Raw genomic sequence first — 10,514 nt, 5'->3', positions numbered from 1 at the left:
GGGGGGGGGGGTTGGTTGGACTAATGACCTACAAAGTCCCTTCCAACTCTTATTTAATCTGTCTGGCCCAAACTATGTCTGAATAAGCAACCCGGGTTAGGAAAATGTGGTGAAGTCAGCCGATCTTCGCGTGAAATGCACCAACGCAGAGGCACAAGGTGTGATGACGCACAGCAGCTACACAGGACCGGTGAAAAAAGGGAATTATTGCATTCCCCCCCCCCCCCCCCGCCTAAGGCTCCTCCGTTGTAACCTTGCTCAGCCTTTCGTGGTGCAAAACCATATCAATTAAACAGTTCAGCTGTTCTCAGGCGGTCTGGGTGAGCATTTGCCAACAGGTCTCTGTATGACACAACGCATCCTTGTGATACACTTATTGCACACGCGGGACACGTGTTTACTGTCCGATGCTGGGGGGGGGATCTAAATAAACAACTCGGACGGGCAATTGTCCAGCCCAGCCAACTTTCTCACGAGGGCGCACGCGTGCCCCGCCCCTTCCCCCCGCTCGCTGTCGGGAATGGTAGTCCGGCCTCAGGTGGGCGGGAGGAAGGAGGCTACTTGAAAGGCACTTGATCTCAAGTTTTGCTGGGAAATGTAGTCCTCTCCACGCCCCTCGGACCGCCCTCTCCGGAAATCCGTCTCTCATTGGTGGAGGAAGGCGGGTCTGGCGGCGGTTGTTTTTGCCCCCTCCCATCAAGAACTACGCGTCCCAGGGAGCACCGCGCGCGCGCTCTCTGTTGTCGTGCCGCCGCCTTCTCAGTGGTGCGGTTGTTCGTGGCGCTCTTTCGGGTCCGCAGCGCTTCCGTTCTTTCTCCTTTCCTCTGCCCGGCCCGGCGCTGTTTCCCCGCCCGCTTCCCCCCACCCCCTTCGCGGTCGGCGCATTCACGCGAGTCCCCGGCTTCGCTCGAGGCCTACGTCCTTTTTTCGCCTCCTCCGACGGCCCCGTGACATGGCGCGGCTGTCTGTGCCCAGCTCGCAGAAGGCCCTGCTGCTGGAGCTGAAAGGGCTTCAGGAGGAGCCCGTGGAGGGCTTCCGAGTCAGCCTGGTGGACGAGGGGGACCTTTACAACTGGGAGGTGGCCATCTTCGGGCCTCCCAATACGCATTACGAGGGTGGCTATTTCAAGGTAAGGAAAGGGGCTGCCTCTGTGTGTATGTGTGTGTGTGTTTGTATGTGTCTGTCTATTTGGGAGGGCACCCTTCTCTCTTTGGTGGTCTCTAAATGGGAGGTTGGATTACAGCTCCCATCCTCCCCAGCCAGGTAAGGATAACCAGGTAAGAGGCCAAGTCTGGACGGCTTATTTTGGGATGGTAGAGATTGTGCTGGGTGAGGTGAACACATTTTTGTGAAGCAGGGCAGAATAGAATAGAATTCTTTATTGTCCAAGTGTGATTGGACACACAAGAAATTTGTCTTTAGTGCCTATGCTCTCAGTATACTTAAAAGAAATACATTCACCTAGAATCATAAGGTACAACGCTTAGTGGTAGTCATAGGGTACAAATAAACAATCGGGGAACAATCAATATCAATATAAATCCTAAGGATGCAAGCCTCAAAGTTACAGTCCTGCAGTCCTAAGTGGGAAGAGATGAGTAGTAGGAACGATGAGAAGGCTAATAGTCATTGTCATGCAGGAAGAAAGAGGTGAAAATCCTGGAAAATGGGGAACCAGGAAACAGCATCTCCAAATGAGCCAGTTCAAAAAGGTGGAAACCAGGAAGGTTAAAAAAAAAAGAGACCAAAAGGGGGAAAAAGCACAGCTGGGGAAAAAGTAGACTGGAAATCTCAGTCTGGCCCCTTCCAATTTGGGATACCTGCCCTCCTCCTGGGTCCCCACCTGAGCATATGGAAAAAAAAAATAGAGGGACTTTTTCTTCCCAGGAGACACGTACCAGGCGACAGAAACGCTGCTATAAATCCCTCGGTCTAGAGAGAAGTAAACAAAGCACCGCAGTCCTGGCGGGGTTCCTGCTTGAGGAAGTGCCACCAAACTAGGGTAGATCCAACCCAGTTCTGAGAAATCGAGCTACTCGGAATAAATCCTGCTCTCCCCCCCCCCCCCTCGGGGATCTGATTACTTCTGCTAAACATGTGCTAAACATTTTAGTGTGGCTACTGCTCCTTTTTAGGTTGGGATTTAAATTAGTTCCTAAGAAGCATTTTTCAGCAGCAGCAGGAGAATTTTTTTTTTTTTGTTATTGTGTTAGCCAGAATGACTGTATAAGCCTTTGGGGTGAGGGGGTATTTCCACTCTTCCTCTTTTACATTTTTTTTTTTTTTTTGCTAGCTACTGCTCATTTTTACTTTGGATTAAATTGGGGTTCGGTTCACACTGTTAGCAATAGCAATAGCAGTAGACTTATATACCGCTTCATAGGCCTTTCAGGTCTCTCTAAGCGGTTTACAGAGAGTCAGCATATTGCCCCCAACAAGTGTTAGGGCACTTTTCACATGTTACAAAGGGTTTTTTTTGGGAGGGGAGGGGTGTTGTGTTGGGCACAATTACTGTACAAGCCTTTTGATTTGTTTCCCCTCTTTTTTCCAGAAAGGAGTTTAAAGGAGTCATGGTTATAAAGAATAGCATGAGCAAGTGTGTGTGTGTGTGTGTGTGTGTGTGTGTGTGTGTGTGTGTGTTCACATCACCATTTCCTGTTTACCAGGTTGCTTTCCAGATGTGTGGGTTTATAGTAGTTGCAGAAGTGAGAATTGAGAATCCCACATTGAGGGAATAATGTTGAGGAAGCATGGAAAAGCTCCCCTGTTTAAGCTTCCCTCTCCTCCCCTTTCTAGACCACAATTTCAATTATTGGAAGAGTCCTTTTGGATTACTGCAGCTTCTCCCAATCAATCTAGAAATCGAGTAGGATAACCCCTTTTCGCTTCTTACACACTCCCGAGTTTTATTTCTCCTCGGAGCACAATTCCTCTGAGGAGAAAGAAATCCCCAACCTTTCTTCAATAACAGAAACAAATCCTGGTAAAATAGATGTTTGGCTACATGTTCTCCCCCTCTAATAAATAAATAATTATTGATTTTTTTTTTAAAAAAATGTCTTCGAAATAATGAATTGGTGAATTCATCGTTGTGAATCGATGGGACTTTTCTCGTACAGCTTTAATAATGGGTTTTTATTGTTTTTAGATCTTGTTTATGGTTCTTACTGTTGACTATCTTGAATGTGGGTTTGCTCCGAAACCTGTTTTCAGGATTTTTCTTCCAGAGTGTATAAAATTTCAACCCTTTGTTCCCCACAAAGCAGTATCGGGTTTTCATACCATTTATGCATAATTTCAAATTCCTTTAGACAGGGGGCAGCAGTCCGTGGCTCTGGAGCCGCATGTGGCTCTTTCATCCCTCTGCTGCGGCTCCCTGTCACACAAAATATGCATCACAAGCACCAATGTGTGATACCCGCCGGCATGCAATTTATTGTGCTTTTCGACCCCTGGTAGGCCAACCATGGATAAATCCAAGAAAAGAAAAGTTTAGGAAGAAAACAGACTGTTTAATTCAACTACATATGCTAGTTTTGTGGCCGCTCAGGAAACAGTCAGGCATGGGAAGGGTTTTGTGACTCCCGGTGTTTTAGTTTCTGTGGGAAATGGGTCCAAATTTTAGTGTTTAAGATTGCCGAGCCCTGCTTTAGAGGAACCCGAATGACAGGATTTGATTACTTCAAATTAAATTAAATTTTTAAAAACAAAACAAAACAAAACCTCCTTTATTAGCAACCACATTAAGATAGCTTTGAATCACTGAAAGAATTGTTCATTCTAGACACCTTTTACAGGGTATCATGGTTTGTTCTGCTTGAGCTTTACATTTTTTAAAGATTAGGGTCAGTTGATTGATGGACAGAGATTCCTGCCTCAGTAGGGTAATGAATAGAAATTACAATGAGAGGAAGAGCTGCTGATGACTTCATGGACCAGCCGGGGTAATTTTCTTGGCAGCCCATCTGTCTTTTTCTGGGCTCTATCTGGCCTAAAACCTGAGATTTCCATTTCATTCTCCAACTTCCAACAGCTTGTTTAGTAACCAAAGTTACAGCAGCACTGCAAAATGTGACTTACGACCGTTTTTCACGCCTACGACCGTTGCAGCCTCCCCATGGTCACCTGATCAAAATTCAGACACTTGGCAACTGACTCATATTTATGACGGTTGCGGTGTCCTGGGGTCATGGGATCAGCTTTTGGGGCCTTCTGCCAAGCCAAGTCAACGGGAGAAGCCAGATTCCCTTAACAACGGGTTATTCACTTAACAAGTACAAGGATTCACTTAACAACTGTGGCAAGAAAAGTTGTAAAACGGGGCAAATTTCACTTCACAAATGTCTCGCTTAGCAATATAAATTTGGGGCTCGATGGTGGTCCTATGTTGAGGACTACGTCAAAGACAATTAAGGGCTACCAGTGCTATGGCATTTAGCTGATAACGGTAGAAAATGTTTGGTATTTAGGACAGCCTTTCCGAAACCTAAATGGTATTTCCGGACAATAATTTCCTTGAATCCCAATTTTTGACTAGAAAGGATTTGTAGAATGAAGTAAAAAAATAATAGAATGACTGTGGCCAACGGAAACAGTGACAGTACCAGTTGCCTTGAGTGCAATCCCAAACTGGAGCACCATTTGAATGGGATGCGGTGGCTCAGTGACTAAAACTCTGGGCTTGTCGATCAAAAAGTCGGCAGTTTGGCAGTTCGAATCCCTAGCGCCGCGTAATGGAGTAAGCTCCCGTTATTTGTCCCGGCTTCTGCCAACCTAGCAGTTTGAAAGCACCTAAAAATGCAAGTAGAAAAACAGGGACCACCTTTGGTGGCAAGGGAACAGCGTTCTGTGTGCCTTTGGCATTTAGCCATGCTGGCCACATGACCACAGAGACATCTTCCGACAGCGCTGGCTCTTCGACTATGAAATGGAGATGAGCATCGCCCTCTAGAGTCGGGAACGGCTAGCACATACGTACGAGGGGAACCTTTACCTTTACCTTAGCATTAACAAAATCAGTCAGTTGCAAAAGGCAATATTATTTGGAACAACATACATCCTCCAACAATACCTTTAGCACCAATCAACAGGAACATGTGCCTATCCTGGGTCCTTGGGAAGGACTTGATAGGTGAAGAAAAATGCCACATCCAGTCCAAACATCTGGATGAGCCAGTTGTCTGAAATGGTATTGGGGTTTCCTGCTTGAGCAGGGGATTGGACTAGAGGACCTCCGAGGTCCCTTCCAACTCTGTTATTCTGACCGTATGACAAACCTTAATCATACAACAGCCTGAAAAACATCACGTCATGTGCTCCGATACTGAACTACAGTGTGTTGGAAGTGTAAGCAGACGTGTCAAAAATGGTTGGCGAAGGTGCACCAGCAATCCGTATGAAGGGATCCTTTGTTTCATTACTGTACTAACTTGGTAAGAAGACTAAAATTATGAGCAAGGGAAGATTTGTTTCCTGGGTAAACAAATAAGAAGCTATAGATAAATCTAAGGGAAGTGAAATACAGGCTCTTCCGCCGAAGGAAATCTGACTACAGGGTTTCTCTGGATTTGGAGGCTTGTGTTGCAATTCCTGCTTCCTGCCATGGTCTCACTTCCTTGCTCCCAGGCCTAGGTGGAGTTGTGGATGAGTCACCCCAAAGTCGGTTGTGAGCAACCTTATAAAGGCAGCTGCTGTTTTCCCCACAACTGTCTCGGCTGAAGCCTTCGGGGCACGAAGTCACCTGTGGGGATCCCATCGGTCTCCTAATGGCTTCTCCCTAATGGCTGGGCAAGGAAGGTGCATTTTTGCACCTCAATATATTTTTCATGTTTTGAGGTGTTGCACCTGCATTGAAGAGCATTCACAGAGCCCTGTGATGTGGGCACATCAGGGACATCGCCCTGATGTGAGCAGGGGGGGAGGCTGAATCGGAGCCATAAACTTGCCCGAAGTCAAATAAACGATCCAACATTTGTTGCCGATCAATGGCTTTATTATAAACATAGAGTCGAGGTGGCGCAGTGGTTAAATGCAGCACTGCAGGCTACTTCAGCTGACTGCAGTTCTGCAGTTCGGCTGTTCAAATCTCACCGGCTCAGGGTTGACTCAGCCTTCCATCCTTCCGAGGTGCGTAAAATGAGGACCCGGATTGTTGTTGGGGGCAATATGCTGACTCTGTAAACCGCTTAGAGAGGGCTGAAAGCCCTATGAAGCGGTATATAAGTCTAACTGCTATTGCTATTGCTAACCAATATTTTGTTGTTGTTAGTTGCGAAGTCATGTCCAACCCATCATGACCCCATGGACAATGTTCCTCCAGGCCTTCCTGTCCTCTACCATCCTCCGGAGTCCATTTAAGCTCAGGCCAACTGCTTCGGGGACTCCATCCAGCCACCTCCTTCTCTGTCGTCCCCTTCTTCTTTTGCCCTCCATCTTTCCCAGCATGAGGCTCTTCTCCAGTGAGTCCTTCCTTCTCATTAGGTGGCCAAAGTATTTGAGGATCTGGCCTTCTAAAGAGCCGTCAGGGTTGATCTCCTCTAGGACTGACCGGTTGGATGGCCTTGCAGTCCAAGGGACTCGCAGGCGTCTTCTCCAGCACCAGAGTTCAAAGGCCTCCATTCTTTGGCACTCAGCCTTCCTTATGGTCCAACCTTCACAGCCACACATTGCAACTGGGAAAATCATAGCCGTGACAATACACACTTTTATTGGCAGGAGGATGTCTCTGCTTTTTAGTATGCTGTCTAGATTTGCTATAGCTTTCCTCCCCAGGAGCAAGTTTCTTTTAATTTCTTGGCTGAAGTCCCCATCTGCGGTGATCTTGGAGCCCAGGAAAATAAAATCTGTCACTCCCTCCATTTCTTCCCATTCTATTTGCCAGGAATTGAGAGGACCGGATGCCATGATCTGAGTTTTCTTAATGTTGAGTTTCAAGCCATCTTTTGCACTCTCCTTCTTCGCCCACATCAAGAGGCAATAGCAATAGCAGTTAGACTTATATACCGCTTCATAGGGCTTTCAGCCCTCTCTAAGCGGTTTACAGAGTCAGCATATTGCCCCCAACAACAATCTGGGTCCTCATTTTACCCACCTCGGAAGGATGGAAGGCTGAGTCAACCCTGAGCCGGTGAGATTAGAACTGCCGAACTGCAGAACTGCAGTCAGCTGAAGTAGCCCGCAGTGCTGCATTTAACCACTGCGCCACCTTGGCTCTTATATAAGGCCAATATAACTAATAAAAACAACCCCAAAGATGTAGAAAACTACACAGGGATGGCCATTCTCCAAAAACCCCTCCGTGGTTGGGCACCAGGCTAGTGGGAGACCGTGAGTTCTAGTCGTGCTGAAAGCCAGGTGTGTGACTTTTGGCCAATCACCAGGAGACGGGGGAATCTAGTTCCATCATAGAAATGAAAACTAGCTGGGCGACTTTAGGGCAATCACCAGGCGATGGGGAGTTCTAGTCCTGTATTAAGTATGAAAGCTAGCTGGGCGACCTTCGGCCAATCACCAGGAGACTGGGGAATCTAGTTCCATCATAGAAATGAAAACTAGCTGGGTGACTTTAGGGCAATCACCAGGCGATGGGGAGTTCTAGTCCTGTATTAAGTATGAAAGCTAGCTGGGCGACCTTCGGCCAATCACCAGGAGACGGGGGAATCTAGTTCCATCATAGAAATGAAAACTAGCTGGGCGACTTTAGGGCAATCACCAGGCGATGGGGAGTTCTAGTCCTGTATTAAGTATGAAAGCTAGCTGGGCGACCTTCGGCCAATCACCAGGAGACTGGGGAATCTAGTTCCATCATAGAAATGAAAACTAGCTGGGTGACTTTAGGGCAATCACCAGGCGATGGGGAGTTCTAGTCCTGTATTAAGTATGAAAGCTAGCTGGGCGACCTTCGGCCAATCACCAGGAGACGGGGGAATCTAGTTCCATCATAGAAATGAAAACTAGCTGGGCGACTTTAGGGCAATCACCAGGCGATGGGGAGTTCTAGTCCTGTATTAAGTATGAAAGCTAGCTGGGCGACCTTCGGCCAATCACCAGGAGACTGGGGAATCTAGTTCCATCATAGAAATGAAAACTAGCTGGGTGACTTTAGGGCAATCACCAGGCGATGGGGAGTTCTAGTCCTGTATTAAGTATGAAAGCTAGCTGGGCGACCTTCGGCCAATCACCAGGAGACGGGGGAATCTAGTTCCATCATAGAAATGAAAACTAGCTGGGCGACTTTAGGGCAATCACCAGGCGATGGGGAGTTCTAGTCCTGTATTAAGTATGAAAGCCAGGTGGGTGACTTTTGGCCAATCACCAGGAGACGGGGGAATCTAGTTCCATCATAGAAATGAAAACTAGCTGGGCGACTTTAGGGCAATCACCAGGCGATGGGGAGTTCTAGTCCTGTATTAAGTATGAAAGCCAGCTGGGCGACCTTCGGCCAATCACCAGGAGACTGGGGAATCTAGTCCCATCTTAGAAATGAAAGGCAGCTGGGTGACCTTAGGCCAATCACCCGGAGACAGGGAGTTCTAGCCCTGCCTTAGGCACGAAAGTCAGCTGGGTAGTCTTGAGCCATTTATTCCCTTAGCCTCATCAGAGCCTTCCCCAGACTCCATGATTGGCCCATGTTCCTCCCCAACCTCCTCACTATCTGAGTCTACCACCAGCTCCACTGGCGGGCCACAACAGTAGAAGAGGAATTGGACCAACAGAGGCAATTGCCTGTGAATTCCTGTAAACAACAACCTTAAATCTTCAGTGTCACGATCCAGTCGGCCATTGTGCAACGTTTACTAAGAAGCAGGACAGGAGGAAACTGGTTCTTGTTGTTTGTCTTCTCAAAAGATCTTTAGAAATGGACAGATCTTGTTTTCCTGCTGGGTCTCTGGCAAGATTTTTTTTTTTTTACCAACTGCAGTATTATTGTTTTTTTTAATTTATTGTGTCAGTTGCCAAGCATCTGAGTGTAAATCATGGGGATGCTGTAACTGCACTCAGAGCTGTGAAATACAGTCATAAGTCACTTTTTTCAGTGCCGTTGTAACTTTGAACAGTCACTGAATGAACTGTTGTAAGTTGACACATACCGTATTTTTCGGAATATAAGACGCACCGGAGTATAAGACACACCAAGATTTTGAAGAGGCAATTTTTTAAAAAAAAAATTTTTTTGCACTCTGCAAGCCTCCCCAAAACAACCCGTTTTTCGCAAAAGCAGGCCCGTTTTTTGTCAAAAAAGGGCATACATAGCCTTTAGAAGGTTTATAGAGTGCTCCTGGGGGTTGGGGGGGAATTGTTTGCCCTCCCCAGCCCCCAGGAGCACTCTGGAAGCCGCCTAAAAGCTATGCACGGCCACTTTGGTGAAGAGGGCGGGGTTTTGGGTGACCAAAAATGCTGTATTCAATGTATAAGACGCACCCAGATTTTCACCCTCTTTTTGGAGGGGAAAAGGTGTGTCTTATATGCCGAAAAATACAGTATGTACGTTTAAGTGCTGTTTCTATGATGTAGATGGCTCGGGAAGAGGTCCTTGCTCTCTAGGCACCATTGTGTGTCCGTGGGAAGGAGAACATTGAAGCACGTTCAAAATGTTCAAAGGCTTATAGGAATTCGATTGTTTAATCACACAAATCTGGTTCATGCACTGTAATGGAGTTTGGGGGGTGGGGGGAGGAATGCATTACATTAAATTAATGCATCCCTTAAAGCCAAAGCTTACTCCATGCCCCAGAGTTGGCAGCATCCACCCAGGCTCAGAGAGACCCAACCTGTGATTACAAGTGGCAGTGACCTATTAAAATGTTTTGTACGACTGCTCTTTTGAAACGGTATATTTAAGATTATTCTGTGCAGCTAACAAACAATCCATAAAGGGGGCGGAGGTGGGGGAACCAATATAATTTCATAAAAAGTCGTAAACTCACAAGATTCATTTTTCTTGCCATGTACATGCATATATCTAAACTAGTCTGTGCTGTTTCTCTGAATCATATAATATACCATATGTGGGTATAAGCATAATTTTATATTTATTTAGTCATGTAGTGCATATTGGTGGTGACCCTTTGAGAGCTCTATGCCATGAAATTTCACTTAAATGTATGCTGATTAGCATACATTCAAAGTGACAAAGATATTATTTTATTCTACTCTATTCTATTCTGCATTCTATTCTCTATTCCTGTGATGGCGAACCTATGGCACGCCTGCCAGAGGTGGCAAGCCAAGCCCTCTCTGTGGGCACGCGCGCTGTCACAAGCTGCTTTTCTGGTTTACAGCACGCAAATGTGCGTCGGCCAGCTGGTCTTGGCGGGTGCTGGGAAAACGTCTCGAAAACAGCTCAAATAAACGCTCTCCAAAAAGGGGAGTTTTTCACGACGTTTTCGGGAAGATCCAGCTCAGGGGTGCTTAAAATTCGTGACCCGACAATTGCGCGCATGACAAAAGCGTGCCGACAAAACCGCGGTGCTAAAACCACGATGTCATCAACGGCGCACCGACAGAAACGCGAT

The 10,514-nt window shown here is 46.7% G+C and overlaps 1 protein-coding gene across 1 annotated transcript in view; it reads left to right on the top strand.

The window, feature by feature from the left end:
* The first annotated feature begins 727 nt into the window (after positions 1-727).
* The window catches only part of CDC34 (cell division cycle 34, ubiquitin conjugating enzyme), a 38,113-nt gene continuing 28,326 nt past the window's right edge, over positions 728-10,514 (top strand). The window contains exon 1 of the mRNA XM_087703302.1: positions 728-1,129. Within this exon, the coding sequence (XP_087559428.1) occupies positions 953-1,129 (177 nt within the window). The 5' untranslated portion in view covers positions 728-952. The remainder of the gene's footprint in view (positions 1,130-10,514) is intronic.

Source organism: Thamnophis sirtalis, unplaced genomic scaffold, assembly GCF_051295495.1.
Source record: "Thamnophis sirtalis isolate CommonGarterSnake01/CBP01778 unplaced genomic scaffold, rThaSir2_p1.2 scaffold_1, whole genome shotgun sequence".
In the NCBI taxonomy this organism is placed as follows: Eukaryota; Metazoa; Chordata; class Lepidosauria; order Squamata; family Natricidae; genus Thamnophis; species Thamnophis sirtalis.
The sequence above is the reverse complement of the archived record's forward strand: the minus strand, read 5'-3'. Positions and strand labels throughout refer to the sequence as shown.